At 39.4% G+C, this 17,185-nt stretch overlaps 2 protein-coding genes across 2 annotated transcripts; one reads left to right on the top strand and one right to left on the bottom strand.

The window, feature by feature from the left end:
• The first annotated feature begins 1,184 nt into the window (after positions 1–1,184).
• tomm20b (translocase of outer mitochondrial membrane 20b) lies at positions 1,185–6,783 on the top strand. Its single transcript, XM_053513258.1, has 5 exons — positions 1,185–1,429; positions 4,818–4,864; positions 4,973–5,054; positions 5,334–5,476; positions 6,409–6,783. Exons 1-5 carry the CDS (start codon positions 1,306–1,308, stop codon positions 6,451–6,453), a joined length of 441 nt encoding a protein of 146 aa, XP_053369233.1. The 5' UTR covers positions 1,185–1,305; the 3' UTR covers positions 6,454–6,783.
• Positions 6,784–8,251: 1,468 nt separating this feature from the next.
• Positions 8,252–17,127, bottom strand: rbm34 (RNA binding motif protein 34). Its single transcript, XM_053513257.1, has 11 exons — positions 16,881–17,127; positions 15,319–15,475; positions 12,226–12,344; positions 11,928–12,141; positions 11,760–11,819; positions 11,645–11,688; positions 11,436–11,519; positions 10,805–10,868; positions 10,668–10,710; positions 9,099–9,217; positions 8,252–9,001 (listed from the first exon to the last, which is right to left on the bottom strand). The coding sequence occupies exons 1-11, from the start codon at positions 16,904–16,906 to the stop codon at positions 8,660–8,662; spliced, it is 1,272 nt and encodes a 423-aa protein (XP_053369232.1). The 5' UTR covers positions 16,907–17,127; the 3' UTR covers positions 8,252–8,659.
• Positions 17,128–17,185: the final 58 nt, after the last annotated feature.

The raw sequence follows: 17,185 nt of genomic DNA, 5'->3' as shown, positions 1-17,185 counted from the left end.
AAACCCAAAATTCATTCCCTGAAAATTTGAGTCTGGTTCAGTAGGCTGGGTGTTCACAAGTGCTGTATCCAAGCACATTAATGGAATGTTAAATAGAAGGAAAAATGTGGTAGAAAAAGTTGAACAAGCAACAGGGATAACAACAGCCTTGAGTGAATTGTTAAACGAAGCCCATGCAAGAATTTGGAAGAGATTCACAAGGAGTCGACTGCAGCTGGAGTCGATGCAGAACATGGGCTACAACTTTCACATTCCTTGTGTCAAGCCACTCTTAAACCAGAGATAATGTCTAAGGCGTCTTCCCTGGGCTAAGGACAAAAAGTACGAGAAAGTGTTGCTCAGTGGGCCAAAGTCCTCTTTTCAGAGTAAAGAACAATTTTGCATTTCATTTGCAAATTAAGATCCCAGAGTTTGGCAAAGGGTGGAGAGGCACAGAAATCAAGTTGTTTCAGGTCCAGGTTGTTCAGGTGTAAAGTTTGAACAGTCAGTGATGGTTTGGGGAGCCCTGTCATCTGCTAGTGTTGATCCACTGTGTTTATCAGGTCCAAGGTCAGGGCAGCTGTCTACCGGGAGGTTTTGTTTCCCTCTGCTGACCACCTTGTGTTTAAAAAAAAAAAAAAAAAAAAATATATATATATATATATATATATATATATATATATATATATATATATATATATATATATATATATTTATTTATTTATTTATTAGGTCTTATGTAATAATTTAATTTCGTGAGATATTGAATTTTGGGTTTCAATTAGCTGTGAGCCATAATCATTAAAATGAAAAGAAATAAACACTTGCCAGTCTAAAATATATTAGTCTGTCTGGAATAAATCTATATAATGTTTAAAAAGTTTAACTTTTTAAATTAAATTACAGAAATAAATCAACCTTTCGATGATATTCATATTTATTCCTTGTATATAAAGCTAGCCAGAATCTTATAACCAGAAATTTATAACAGGAAGTGCTGCACACTTATTAAATATTAAATTATATATTAATTAGGAATTTATTATTATTATTATTAATAATAATAATAATAATAAATATGTACTGTATATGTGTGTGTGTGTGTGTGTGTGTGTGTCGCCTGTTCTTGTTTTTTTCCTTTATGAACAGGCACTGTTACGTACAGTTTGACTGTGACGTCATATTAGCGCGTCGCACAGCGCGGGTCCTTTCTCTCCTCCCGTCTGCCAGAGGGTCATGTACAAAATCGCATAGCAACCTTCTTGCCTAGACAAATAAACCTTTAGTTTTTAAGTAGACGGATTTATTCGGTCATTGTTTAGAGACATGATGGGCGGAAGAACGAGTGCGATAGCGGCCGGGGTCGGCGCGGCGCTGTTCGTCGGGTACTGCATCTATTTTGACAGAAAACGCCGGAGCGACCCAAACTTCAAGAACAAGCTGAGAGAGCGTGAGTGCCGCATGCGCCCTGAGTCAGACATGTAGAACCGTAGACATGTGGGGGAGGTAGTTTAGTCCCTGTGTTGTGTGCTGGTGTTGGGATTAAGTTGTTGGTTTTTGTTTTTTTTTTTGGGAAGCGCTTCAGATCGTGGCCTTGTCCATTCATTCTCATCTCTCACTGGTGGGAAGGTAACAATGGCTTCCACATCGCGCTGTGGGTTTCACATGAAGACACATTGGGGGGACAGATTGTGATTGATTGTGTGTGATATGTTTAACAGATTGTGTACAGAGTGTTGATTGTGGTGGTGTCTTGGTGAGGGCAGTGATCCTCAACCCAACTGTCACTCAATTAATCACTGTAGCCACTTCATAAAGGCCTAGGAATGGTACAATAGCATTAATGTATAATAACACAGTAATAAGACTTTACAGGGTTTTAGCTTTTATATAACTAGCATAGTCATCTGTGGTCAATAGGAAAAGAGATTTTAGAAATAGTTAAAAAAGGTAAAAAGTAGGTTAATCAGCTTAAATGTAATCAGTGTTATTATTATTATTATTTTAGGTTGAAGCGCACGTACATGTCTGCCTGTCTCTAAAAACGAAATCAGAAAGATTAAGTTTTGTTTTTTTTTTTTTGTTTTAAAAATGACTCAAACTAAAAATATTCAGTTTATTTTCTAAAAATATCTCTTGGTGCAGGTGTTTGTTTACATTGAGCATGGAGCTTATTGGTATCTTATTTTGAAGGAAATTATTAAATCTGGCACATATGGTGCAGGTTAAACTTCAGGCAGATATCTAAATACTGCAACATTTTCAATAAATCTTGTCCAGCGGTCGATTTAAGACGCGCCTACAGTACGCTATTTTGATTTTATTTATGCTGCAGGTTTAGCATCAGGCAAAAACCCAAGTAAATTAGGTTCAAAATTTTATTGAATTCTGTCCAGACAGTTTTGCTTGATGCTATAACAAAAAACTGGCTGGACAGACATACAAACATACAGACAAAAATATTTCTGAGACTCATTTCTGCAAAAGAACGCTCCCTCAAATCACAGCTAACTGTTGACGTAAGCGCTTCTTATTCGTTGGGCTTTACTGGCGGCTTGCATCCGGAATTATTTCAGCCCTATGCTTTTTTTATGTTTAGTTTTTTTTTTTTCTTTTAGCTAATTATAAGGAACAAAACTTATGGGTAGTACGACTGCTTCTTGTTCTTCTTCTTTGTTGTTTAACAGCAGAATCCAGTTGATTACATTACAGCCAACTGTAGGTCTCCCTCATCTTTCCAGCTTCTTACTGCAGATTTTCCAGACCAGCCTTCCTTAAAACGACTAATCCATCCTTTGTAGATCTTGTCTTAACTTGTCTTTTCTTGAATTCTTCATCTAATTTATCCGTTACTTCCACACACTCTTTCTTCTCAATGAGTTACCCTTTCGGTAACACTCAGCATCTAGTTAAGTTTTGTAGGTTGCATCACTGCCACCTATAGATCCTACTTTTCTCAGCTTCCTTCACTTTAAAGCTGACTTTCAAGATTCAAAGATCTTTATTAATCTCGGTGTAAACGAAAAAAATAGAAAGTCCAGTCTCCATTAAAAACATTAAATGCTTGCTTCGCTGATCAGTGACTTTCCACTCTAAAAGACCTTTAACATTGCTCTGCGTCATCAAGTTTTATGTCATACTGTGAGCGTGTCACAGCCGCTTCTCACGGATTGTAACAGTAGGCAGCGTCATCTATCAGGCTAAACTCATTAATACTAACATTATCACCCCGAGTGTCTACAGCGATGGCGTATACAACAGGCAGAATTAAGGGCTGCCGAAACATTGGGGAAGCATGAGGAGCGGCTGCGGGTTGCTTGCACACTACTTTCATAGGTAATGGGAGCTTACAGGCATCAGAATCTGCACTCTGTCAGAGCTGCAGGTAAACTTCTGGTTATATAAAAGCCAAAACCCTGGAAACTGTTTTTACTGTCACTGTACGTTAATACTATTGTACCAGTCTTTATTTTTGTATCAGGCCTTTATTAAGTGACTACAATAATTAAAGTGACATCTGGGTTGAGAATCGCTTCCCTCGCCAAGATTGTCTCAACAAGTTGTCCCCCTGGTTATTTTAAACAAAGTAATGTGTGGCGAGAAATACTGAATTATGTATTTTATCTTCATCTTTTATAAACGTATCCTATACAAGGAAGCCTGGAGGCTGTCCCTGGAGCCTTGGGGCAGGAAGTGGAATACACCGTGGACAGGGTGCCAATCTTTTGCAGGCATTTTGGGTACGCCAATTAACCCAATCGGCATGTCTATGGACTGTGGGAGAAAACCGGAGCACCCTGAAGAAACCCACCAAGCACTGGGAGAACATGCAAACTCGCATGCACACAGCACAAAGACCCAAGGCAGTAATTGAACCCTCAAAACTGGAGGTGCTGTGCCACAGCACTAACCACCGTGCCACAGCACTGACCACCACGTCACCGTACAAACATGCACTTTGCAAACATGCACACTACAAACATAATTATAAGTCGTCAATCCATTAATAGTACTATACACATAGATTACATCTTTGTTTTAAGGATCATCACTGGCAAGACATCCCATACATCTAATACAACTTCACTGACTTCCAGAAAGTGCCCAAAGTCTTCACCAGGAGCGGTCCAGGCCCCTGCAACCCTGTATAGGATAAGTGGTATAGAAGATGAATAAATGAATAAGCATGTTTGCTTTTTATCATGTTTGGTTTTATTCGAGAATTTCTGATATTGTATTTTTCTTTCCCATGCAGCTCTGAAGGAAAGAATTACAATAATTGTTAAATGACTCATTTGTTTGAATTGTTGCAAATTGCAATCAAGCAAGATAGTTGGAAAATATAGCATTTGGGGTAAACCTGATTAACATGCATTATGAGGTTGCTAGGTGCGTATGTAAGTAAGCTGGAAGCCACATTTTTGGAAAGCTCAGAGACTTCTGCAAACTTGTTTAAAAAGGAGTGTATATGGTGAGTTTGATTCCCGGGTGATGCTGTAACCTCTCACAGCTGGAGGTCTAAAGAGATCTGATTGGCCGAGCTCTCTCAGATGGGAAGGGATGAGAGGTACTTCGTGCTCCCACATTAATCACGGCTCTATCAGGGGCATCTGTGAACTTGCGCAAGTGGAAGGAGCGGATAGCGCTGTCCTCAGAGTGTGTTACTCCGCCTCCAATGGTGCGTGAGCGAGCAATTCGAAAAGATACAGTCGGCTGGCGTCACGTGGTTCAGAGGAAACACATGATAGTCTTCGGCCCTCCCGACTGAGTGGTAGTAGTGTTAGTGGTATATATGACCTTTAAGCTGAACAAGAGATAACAGAGATTTATACTTGCAGGAAGGAAGAAGCAGAAAGCAGCACAGGAGAAAGCAGGACTGTCACGGGTAAGGACAAATATCTTAAGCTCCCGAGTTTTTTTTTATTTTGGTCCTTTGAAACACTAATGTGTGATGAATAGGACGGACTTCTAAGGTTTGTGTGCTTGTGTGTAGCTACCAGATTTGAAGGATGCTGAAGCTGTTCAGAAGTTCTTCCTGGAGGAGATTCAGCTGGGAGAAGAGTTGCTGGCTCAGGGTAAGATTCTCTGGTTGCTTTTATGATGCAGAAATGCTGCGACATCGGGAGAATTAAACTCGGAGTAGTTCAGGTGGCTTATGAAGGGCAGTGAGTGATACACACTTACTGTACTTACAGCTTTGAATAAGTTTTTGCCTGGATTTTTCTCCGATAAGAAACTTTTGGCCAAGGGAAATGTTAATATAACCTGAGTGCAGATCATTTTTTGACTCACCCTTGGATAAAAAGCAGCGTCAGCCGTCTGTCCGTGTTGTTCATATTACCCGTGTTTTCTAGGAGACTATGAGAAAGGAGTGGACCACCTGACCAATGCCATAGCGGTGTGTGGTCAGCCTCAGCAGCTCCTCCAGGTGCTGCAGCAGACCCTGCCTCCACCCGTCTTCCAGATGCTCCTCACCAAACTGCCCACCATCAGCCAGGTCAGAACCCTGCTCGTCTCTCCATCCTAAAATCATCCTAAAAATGATGGCTTTGGCAAATAACTGTGGCAGAAAACTCATCAAATAACAAGGGGACTTCATGAGCAAAAGTGCTGTTATACTGGTCGGAGCCACAAGCCCTCAGAGCCAACATTCATTTTAATGTAAACCGTTTATATGCAAATTCTTTCTAAATATGAAGTAAGTGACAATTTGGTGACTATAGTAATTTTTACGTCCTTGGCAGAAATTTGTCCTGAAGAAGCCACCCTCACTTTATGGCACGTAGACTAGGTCACTAACTCGCACTTATTTTTGGAATCTTGTTAAATGCGCTTCAAGAAAAAGTTTTCTCTGACAACCCTCGTGTTTGTAAAGTTCCCATATTTTACTATTCAGCCTCATATGAGCTCACAATAGGGGGAAATCTATTTATAGAGGCCAGGAGGATGAGGGAGAGCGAGGGCTGTACTGTAGGTGGCAGTAAGGCAACACACTAGATGCCAATCGCTGTTAAACAAGAAACAAAAAAAAACTAATTTTGTAAAAAACTAAAGGCAGGAGAATTATTTATTTATGAATTTAGTTGGAGATGCTTGAGATGCCAAATGACTGTGAATAATAAAAGTGAATTTTGTAAAATAGATCCCATTTAAGTGAAAAGTTATATTCTTTTTATATTATAAGTCTGATGACTAACACTACTATAGTAACCATTTGGTGGAGAGGGTAGTGTAATTTCACATGGTGATGAGTGGAGTGATTCACACACGTGCACTCGTGTGAGGTCACAGAGATGAAAGGTGGGTGTCCTGCTGAGCTGCTCAGGGTTCGGAGACTTGTTTAGGGATTAAGGGATTTGAAATTGTATTCTTTTGGTCCTTGGCACTATTTCCATATTGAAGTAACTCCTTTTTTTCTCTGTTTTGCAGCGCATCGTCAGTGCACAGAGCTTGAGCGATGATGACATCGAATAAGACGGGGCCCTTTTAAACACGTGCAACCCTCTCCCAGCAGTTTTACTTCTCCATGTTTAAATTAATGTTTTTCATTTTTCTCTCCATCTTTATTGTGCAAAAACAAACAAAAAAAAACTCTTCCTCCCCTCTACAACCATAGAAATTATGAAGATTTTCCTAAAAGGCAATATGAGTCTATAAATGATCTCACTAGATGATCATGTTTTTCAGTGTTTAGATAACATTTAACTGTATTTTATGGGCTAAAATGATTAAAAGGTTTGTGCTGTCCACACACACACAAACCTGTTATCGATTCTGAATGTTCTATAAATGGATGAGTACGAAGTATGATCTTCTGATTTCTTTATTCGTCAGCGAATATGCGACGCACATTCATAACAGCTGCTGTGTCACGGACTAGAACATTAGCCGACGAAGATAGAAGTTCATGCTAACACGTGATTATTATATGTAAGATGAAACACAAACGTCAGTCAGTAGAGTTAGCAAAGTTCAGATCATGTATTTATTCATCAAGAAGTTTTTTAATTCTCATGAGAGTCACTCAGGACCTCAGCCTTAACTAGACCGGCCGTGTCCTTTGAGATGAGCAGAAAATGGATGGTGCATGGTGCTCACCACGGCATTTTTACCTTTTATTTTGCAAGAAGAAGAAAAAGAAGAAAGCTTTCACATATACGAGAGGTGTTCAGGTCAAACCAGGACTTATTGTGCAGAATAGGAGTTAGGAAAGGAGGAGACCTACTTTTTATTTCTGTTTGGACACCATTAGGGTAAAAAGTTTGCCTTGTTGCTGCACATCATTGTCACTACTGACACTCTGGCCCCCCAGGAAATCGCCTTTGGCAATCTTTTTCCAATAATGGAGTTAGAACCCTTATCCTTGAAAACTGGCGGGCAACTTTCGGAAGACACTCACGTCTGTGGGAACTGAACATACAATCATTCATGACCACTACATACACATTACAGGAACTCGACTGCGAGTTACTGCCACAAACCCTGACCTCACTCCAAGTCACTTCCACTTTTGGACCATTAAAGGAACTCCAGGGAGGCCAGCATTTCAGGTGTGAATCAGACATACAGTCTGATCATGGCCTCAGTATGCTGAAAAAACGTTCTACCTTGATGGTATTTAGGCACTAGTGAGACAATGGGATAAGTGCATTAGTGGGAAATAAAGGTAGTTTTTACTCTCAGCTTTATTCTGCACAATAAAATGTCCTGGTTTGGCTTGAACACCCACCAACTTGTCAGGACGTTCGGTTCAGCTATGGTACAGCACCCCTGGAGCAGATAGGGCAAAAAAAGCTTTGCTCGAGGGCCTAAGCTTAAATCTCCAACCTTCTGATTAGTAACCGTGCGTTGTAACCATTGATCTATTCATCTTCAATATCTTCCTTATCCTGGTCAGACTTAAATTTGTCCAGTTTCTTTATATTTATGTGACATAACCAAATTAATAATTGTGTAGAAAACGTCTGGTTTTGAACAACATTTCTGTCAGGGCATGCATGATTGGTCATACACAAAATTTCTGACCTCCTACTGGGACAACTTGGCATACCTGCTTGGAAATTTCTCCTCATGAGATGACATGACATCTACCAACATGGCTGCTCACTCTGATATAAAGTATGAATAAAGAGATTCTATGTTAAATGAGTTAACATTAGTGTTTACTGTAGACCAATCAGCATAGACACTTTAGGTGGTTAAATCCAGCACACTGACCACACAGTGCACTGTACACTCGGGGAGGAGGGAAATACATCACACTTTTGGAAAGTTCAGATTTTCATGTCAATTTTATTTGGGAGCGCCATGGATGAAAAAATAAAGCAAACAGAATTCCAGACATGTGCCGAGACTGAACCACAAAGCTCAGTTCACTTGGCTGTACTCTAGTCCTGAACTCAAGACTATTTAATTTAACTCTATTTGTAGTGAATCTCTAGAGTTCTACAGCGAATGAATTCAGCTTTGTCGTAGTTTTATTAATTCATTTGTTTTTCTTTTCACTTTATTGTGTATTATTTGTCCGACACTGTGGTACACTGAAGGTGTTTGTCTTTGCTCGTATTGAGGTCATTAATATAATGGAGTCTCTTTTTTTTAAACAAATAAACGATGGATGAAGCTGATGTCTCTGCTGATACCTTTCAGTCGAACTCTGATCCCAACATTAAGAATATGATTAAATGTGAACCGGTTTACACTTTTTCTTCGGTTTGAATTTCCTTTTCGGTCCCTTTTTGGAAATGGGATCTGCCATATTTCCCGCGAAGGAGGTTGATGTTTTGTTTCCTGTCCCAAAATTTTTCTTGAACGGTCTCCCTGTGGGTTTGCTGCTCTCGGCACGCCTGGGTCCTTTAAAGTTTGCCTGCTGTGGTCCTTTTCTTCTCCCTGCTGGGCCTCTCCCTCGCTTCTCGTTCTCCTTTTTCACCTTCTCCTTCTTCACCGAGCGTTTCACCCTGATCTTTCTGTCGAGCAGCTGGGAGCCGTTCAGCTTCAGGGCTAACATGACGGCGTCTGTGCTCTGCGAGGAGACAGTGTGTGATGCGTTCACTCTGTGTGTTTCTAAAGTTCTAGAATGATGTGTAAGGGATAACATCTTTACACCAAGGTGTGCTCACCTCAAAGAGAATGTAACCGAAGCCTTTTCCTTCTCCAGTATTTCGGTCCCTCACCAATCGCACAGCCTCGACTTGGCCACACTCCTCGAAATGCTGGCGGACAGGCAGTTCCTTTATATCTGTGAGGAATCATGATGAAATTGTTCACAAGACAGACGTGTTAATACAAGTTTTATTATCTGAGGAAATGTTTGACAGCTACAATGACTTAAAACTGTGTACAGGGTATATTATGGGAGTTAATGATAAAACAGGTCTCTACATTAGGAAAGTCTGATACCAAACTCGCAGCCTGTCAGTTTAAAGAAAATAGCAAAAAACAAAAAATTTTTCCACACAATTCTTATAAAATCTCAGCTCTTCTGTTGGATTGTGCGACACAGGCCAGCCTTCACTCCCCACGCTCATTCCCACACGTGATCCTGTCACTAGTTGGCCGATTTTCCGTCCTTGAACCACTTTTGGTAGGGTGCTGTCCACTGCAGCTTGGGAACATCCCACAAGAGCTGCATTTCTTCCAGTTGCTCTGACCCAGTTGTCTAGCCATCACAATTTCGCCAGTGTAAAAGTCACTCAAATCCTTACGCATGGCCATTTTTTCTGCTTCCAACACACCAACTTCAGTGGAAAAAGTTCACTAGCTGCCTAATATATCCCACAAACTTCCAGCCGCCATTGTAATGGGATATTGTAACTGCACCCACTGCACCAAGGGCCAAATTGTGATGGCTAGACGACTGCTTCAGAGCAAATCCAAAACTGCAGCTCTAGTGAGATGTTCCCATATAAACATGATCCACGACACATTGATGCATCGCTCCGAAGGCTGACCCATGTAGTCCGACCCAATAGAGGAGCTACTGTAACTCAAACTGATGAAAGGGTTAATGCTGGTTGTGATAGAAAGGTATAGTGGCAAAAGGGGGACCTACTCAATATTAGGTGGGTGTTATGGCTGATCAGTGTGTATAATAACAATAACCACTTTTTCATCATTATAAGGTCTGCCTGAAATCCCCTTAAAATATACTTTAGAGCCCCCGATTGGAGCAGTGGTGAAACACTTTAAGCTAAGAGCTCTCCCAGAGGGGAGGGATGAGAGGTACTTAATGCTTGCACATTAATCACGGCTCTTCAGCCAATCAGGGGCGTCTGTGAGCGCACGCAAGTGGAAGGAGCGGCTAGCGCTGTCCACGGAGTATGATCTGTTGCCCAACGGTGCGTGAGCGAGTAGTTGGAAAAGATGCAATGGCTGGCGTCACGTGATTTGGAGGAAACATGCGATAGTCTTCTGCCCTCCTGACTGAGTGGTAGTAGTAGCCTTAACGTGGGAGCCCCCTAGTGACGGGGAGGAATTGGACACGACTAAATTGGGGAGAAAATCTGGGGGAAATCCCCCACCAAAAAAAAAAACACTTTAAACAGGATTTGAGAGAAAAAAGTTATTGAAGAATTATCTCAGACATATGACCTTGGTGTGACCTGACATTTGTTTGAATCTAACTCTAACCCTAAGCCTATGACACCAGAAATGTGTGTGTGTGAGAGAAAGAGAAGGTAGACACTAACCATATGGAAGGTTGCCCACAAAGATGGACCTCTTATGGTCATGCTAGAGGACAAAAAAACAAAAACAAGCGTTAACAGCCAGCACACACTCCTTGTACCACATGAATTTTTAAACTTTAGCTTTCTATAATACTCACTGCACCGTGCTTAGAAACACGATCCACTCTGATGTAAAAGTCTTTCTCGATCTCCAAACCATTCCTACGACACATTTCCTATGAGTTACGTATTTATAACTGATCCCACACACACACACACGTCTGCCAAGAAGATTCAAGTAAGGAATAGAACATGTCTCTAGGTGATGAGATGCCCTGAAATGTCGTATTCCTTTCATATTAAAGTGTTTTTTTCCCCCAGTAGTTAAAGGATGGTGCATTGTACTTTTTAGCTGTTTAAAGTTACACAATTTGTGTTGTAAAGATTTTATAGCAGCTATAAAGAGTCGCCTCACTAGTCTTTCTGTTTCTAAGACAAATAAGACAACCACAAACATGCAGCTTGTCGACCTCCTCTGTTCTAATGGCTTACCATAGTGGATGACTTACTGACACTGGAGACCTTAAGATGTTAAACATTTTCCCCGGATGATTAAATGTGTCTTTATTAACCTACAGCGCATTTTATTAAGATTATTAGACTTGGATGATGTGACGCATCTGCCGTACAGGTTCTTGTTAGTTACAATGAGAACATTATTATAAACTCAAGCTTTGCCATGTAAGCAGGACTTGGAATAATAATATACGCGTGTACAGTTTGTGTGACCTTTGTAGGGCGTTTGCTGCTCCGGCCTCATCCTTGAACACCACATAGGCGTTGATGCTTGTTTTTTTTGGGTCGACTTGGCGTCTGGGAACAGAAACATGAAAGTTATATAAGAGAAATTGCAAAAAATCAAACTGTGTGTATTATATATATATATATATATATATATATCCGTGTGTATGTGTATACGTGTGCATTAAAAGACATACCGGATAGCGGCGACCTTACGGGACATCGTCGGATCTTCCCGAAGCTGGAAGGGAACCACAATCAGAAATCTACTACATAAAGTCTAGCTTTTAGTAGGAAGTGATGAACACTTACAACTGAGCGAAAGCGCATGGACTCGATGGCTCCCACATCTTTAAAGATCTTTTTTAAATCCTGTTTAAAATAAATAAATAAATACATAAAACAGGTTAATAAGGGGGAAAAAGATGATATTTTGAGATGTTTGGCTTGTAACCGGATCCTGCACAGATACTCCTTCACCTTCTTTGAGCAGTTAACAGGCAGGTTGCCAACAAATACGGTCCTTTTCAGTTTAATTCTCTCTTCGGCCTTGTTCCTGGAAACTTTACGCCTTTTCGCTTCTAGTTCCTCCTCCAGCGTTTCTTGGTCATGGTTTGCTTCCCGAGCTTTGCGCTTAACCTTCTTTGGACCTTTTTCCTCCTCGGCCGTGTCTGCGTTATTTAAGGCTTCTTCCCTGGAAAGTGACACGAATGATTCGTTTACAGCCGTTCGAACTTAATTGCTAAAACAGTATCGGATACAGCGATATTTTTCAAACCTTTCCTCCAGCTTCTTTTCAGCTGCTGATTTTAGTTTTGTCTGCTTCTGTTTTACTGATTCTCCTCCACCTGGCGCACAACCTGCTTCCTGTTTCACGGGACTGGCCTTGGGTTCTGGCTGCAGAGACACGAAAGAGACATCGTCAACATTACCACCAAACATAGCATAAAGACTGAAAAGTTAACGCTGGAGCGTCTGCGTTTTCACTTCAGTCCACTTTACTACATTAACAGTTGTGGTCCAAGGGGAGAATTACAGTCAGAATCAATCCACACTCTCAGTGTACAATTTATTGCAATTCAAATTTTAGAAAAGACAAATTCATTATTTTTCGACACAATGCCCTTGCTTTTCAATACACCTCGTCCGTATGTCAACAAGCTTTTATATTCCCTCATTAAAAAATGTTTTTACGGCTGAGCTGCGAGCTATGAATGCACCGCTGTCTTCGCTTCTTCATCAGAAATGAATCTTTGTCCTCACAGAGCTGCCTTCAGGGAACCAAACAGGTCCAAGTGAGACAGAAAGAGATCAGGACTATAGGGAGGATGCTTTTACATAATGTCGACAGTGTAGTCAGGAATGTGTGGATGTGTATCGTTTTAGCTCTTCAATGTTCTTTAATGCACTGTTAATTGTTGAACCTTTTTTCCTGATAATTCCTTTCTATTTCCCTCGTTTCAGTGTTTGACTGTAGTTTCTGTCATCAGCACATTTACTTCTTAATTTTGTACATGCTTGATGCAGCACTACTCTTAGCTGACAGTCTCTTCTCTAAATTATACATCATGATGAATATTGTACAGTACATTAAAAATGTTGAGGTTCTCTTTGGGAGTGACAAGGATACGATCACAAGGATAGGATCAAGAATGAGTTCATCAGAGGGACAACCCACGTTAGATGTTTTGGAGATAAAGTCAGAGAGGCCAGATTGAGGTGGTTTGGACATGTTCAGAGGAGAGATTGTGAATATATCGGTAGAAGGATGCTGAGGTTGGAACTGCCAGGCAGGAGATCTAGAGGAAGACCAAAGAGGAGATTTATGGATGCAGTGAGAGAGGACATGAAGTTGGTTGGTTTGAGAGAAGAATATGCAGAGGAGAAGGTTAGATGGAGGCAGATGATTTCGCTGCCATTAAACAAAAAAAGAAGCTGTTCTTATTATGGCGGTCATTATGGTGCGTTTATAAAAATACATTTGACTAGAAAAATGTCTAATATTAATGATGAGAAAACAGCCAAAAAAGACAAGGTTTGGCCTGAAATTAGATTTTCAGTAGGGTTGCAATTTCTTTTTTGAACGTGTTAACAATTAATAATCAATTGATTATTAATAATTAAAGATCACTAGATGCCCTCAGTTTTAAGCTTTTTTTTTTAATTATTGCCATAATACAGAGCTTCCTAGACAACGATTTATTGGTGGCAGGTCGCTACATTACCAACACTGACCCCCACATTATACATTTATATATTTGTTTTTTAAAAACAATTTAAAAAAAAATATCGATTAATAGTAATAATTAATGTAATACATAATCATTAACATTTCTACTTTCCATTAATAGAGTTCATGATGTGATTTTTTTTTTTCTTTCTAACATTTACTTGAGCCATGAGTAAAGAGCTCTAAGGCTTGGTAGTTTGCTGTGCTGCTCTCATGATTAGATGACTACACACTATGAGTCTAATCAACTCAGTGTGTTAATCAGACCTCAGCCTAATGATCCTCCTGTGCCACATTGCCAAAAGCGCTTATACATACTGGACAGATGACAGCTAACATCTATACAGAAGCTTGAAAGTGTTTCGTTCAACGTTATCTGATCTAAAACCAAGGAACTTCAACCAACTGAACAGACGGCTTTGCATGAATCAGAGATTGAATACTAAAAGTGTTTTTAAAGGTTGTTTCATTAGCCTGGATTAAGCACATCTCACAGACTCCTCAGGCTGATTTAACAGTTTATTATTAATAATATAACAGCTCCAGCTGGAATAAAGCCTCATTTTGTATTTGCATGTCACAATAACGAAGACATTTTAAAGCATTAAATAAAAGATATGTGTAGGGGCTGGATTTCAAAGTATCTAGTGTTCAAAGTATCAAAGGTTTATTCTAGTTAAAGGAGATCCTACATTGGGACTCCATGAGTGGCATTGTAGTCACTTTCTGCTGTGAGGTGTTATGTAAAAATGTTCTATAATGATGTTTTTTTCCCCCGAAGGTTTATTGCCTGTTGTCTAGCAACCTAATTGAGTGTATGTGTGTATATGTCTATAGCATTTCTGAACTCCATCAAGCAAAGAAAACAACTAAGGAGATTTGAAATTGCTGTAACTAGATTAAGAAGTCTTCAACACGTTATCAAAACCTGGAAGGATAGTACTAAATAGTCAACTTTGTTGAAGAAATGAGGTCGGAAAAAGATCACGAACGGCGATCACTTGGTGAAAGATTGGATTTTGGAGCAATGGAAAAAGGTCATGTGGTCTGATGAGTTCAGATTGACCCTATTCCAAAGCGTTTGGTACTGTATATCAGGGTAAGAAGGTACAGGCCTCTGGAGGCAGTGTTATGATATGGGGTGGCCTCAGGTGATCAGGTCTAGGCTCAGAAATGTTATGTGGTTATAATAAAATGAAGTCAGCTGACCTGAATGTACTGAATGACTAGGTTATTACATCCCATCATTTTAAACCGTGAAAGAGGTGGTTTTGGGAGTAGGAAGAATAATTTTTACACAAGATCTGGCCTATAAAGCTATAGCTGACTGAATGAAATCTTAGTGTGTGAGACTTTTTTGGCCAAACAGTGTATAATTATGCTACAATGTGTGTTTGTCAAAATGACAAACAAATTGAATAAAATGCTTCTGTACCTGGTCGGCTCACAGTGGAACGTACTGCTCATATCTGTCAGCAAGTGTAGCTTGATACCGTGCTGCATGCTGTGATTGTGATGTGAAACTCAACAACAAAATACCTCTGCTAGCTAGTCACTTATTTAAATGTGATTTTATGTTCAAAGTATCGGACCTGTGTTTTATCAGCATTGTGCTAATGGATGACACGCATGCATACTTACTTTTGGTGCTGGTACGAAGACCAGTGTGTTCTTTGTGGTTGGGACTGAGAATAGTGAGGACAGCGTCCCAGATGTAGTCTGATCTGCAGGCAGGCTGTCTGATACCAGGCCGACGACATAATTCTTCGGCTTAGCGGCGTCAGCAACCGAGGCATCGCTGAGAGACGAAACACAGTCAGGGGAAAAAAAAGTGACAAAAATTATTTAAAAATTGTTTTACAATTTAAAAAAATGCTTTCGAATAAGAAACCAAAAGTTGAAAGAGACAGATTGATCGATGATAAACATATTATTATAGCATTTAGACTTTATGTTGTAATGCACTGCTCAAATCTAACAGTTAAGCTGCTTTAAAGATACAAAATTTTACCTCTCCGATCTAAAAGCTCAACTAGTCGTTATTGTCACATACACGTATCAATCATGATAATATCGGTACAGGACAAAAACCCACTTATCACTCTTGCTAGACGCTTTAAATAAAAAATGCTTAAAATGCTTTTAAAAAATTGACTGTCATAGATATTGAAGTTTAAATAATTTCTGCAAAAAAAAAATCTCTGAAATCTAAGGCAGTGCAAACAATCTGTGACCTGATAAAAATCCAGTCTCATCAGATTTCAATGAGTCAGTTCTTTCAGGACACAAACTGCTGTAACTTTACATTTTTAAAGATATCTTCAGACTTATGTAATTTTGTTGCTATCAAAAGTGATAGAAATGAGACCTGAAGACACTGATTTTTTTTTAAGCAAAAAGTTTTTTTTAAGCATATAATACACTAAAAGAAGCATCTGAATTTGAGACACAGCAGACTCTACCACCCTTTAGAGACTTTATCAAAAAGCACACTTACTTAAAAACCCACAATTTGCCCTTTCTTCAAACTTCATGAGCTAATTTGTCTCAAATCCACTCTTTACAAACGCTAACACAAGTGTAAAACACTGCCACCGCAAATTAGCAGAAAAGTGTGTGCATTAGAAGCCGCATCATGCTGCATATGCGTTTTGAGACTTTCGATAAACTTTGAACATTTTCATCCTGTGTGGAATGAGTGAGTTATTTCCTAAGTTTGTTTAAAAATAATAATTATAGAGTATTATAGAGTTATATCCTGCTGAGTTAAATGTTCAACTCTTGTATTCGAAGTTGTACTGTATTGTTTAAATGCTGTGCTTGGTTTTTAAGTCAGAAAACTAATGCTATAAGGAATGGGCTACATTTAATTAATCATTAAACTTTTTAAAAAGGTTCTCCAGATTCAGAGTTGGGAACATGCCCCCTATGCAGTGCACCATGATCAATTCAACCTGGAAAGCAACAGATAACTACAATTATATTGTACATGTTATTATAGATGGGAAATAAAAGACCTGTTATTACTGTAAGTTATAGTAACATCAAAGCCAAATGACCTGGTGTGTCAAAATATAAGCACACAATGATGCCAAAGTGAAAATCTGACACAAAGAGTCATTTGCACTGCCATAAAAAGTACACATTATTTTTAATCATTTCTGTATGAAAGTGAGTATATATAGTGAGTATCAATGCCAGACCTCTTCGTAGCGTGCTTCTTCTTCATGCTTTCTTCTTCTTGTTGTTCTTTAAGAGCTACTTATTTAGGTTCGACATTAAAATATAACGTTGCATGAAAATGATTTTAAAAGATATATTTCGTAAATCAAGTTGTACAAAGCAAACAAATCTGGAAAATCAGACCCTTTTACGTTGCACTTCTCCAAAACACGTTTTCATATGCGCATCAGTTTTCATTTCCGTCGGAAAACCATGCCGTTAACTCTACGTTCCGGCCTCTTTTGATTAAAAATACATATAAAAAAAATATATATATATTCCAGTA

Source organism: Clarias gariepinus, chromosome 15, assembly GCF_024256425.1.
Source record: "Clarias gariepinus isolate MV-2021 ecotype Netherlands chromosome 15, CGAR_prim_01v2, whole genome shotgun sequence".
In the NCBI taxonomy this organism is placed as follows: domain Eukaryota; kingdom Metazoa; phylum Chordata; class Actinopteri; order Siluriformes; family Clariidae; genus Clarias; species Clarias gariepinus.
Note: the sequence above shows the minus strand (reverse complement) of the source record. Positions and strands in the feature narration are given on the sequence as shown.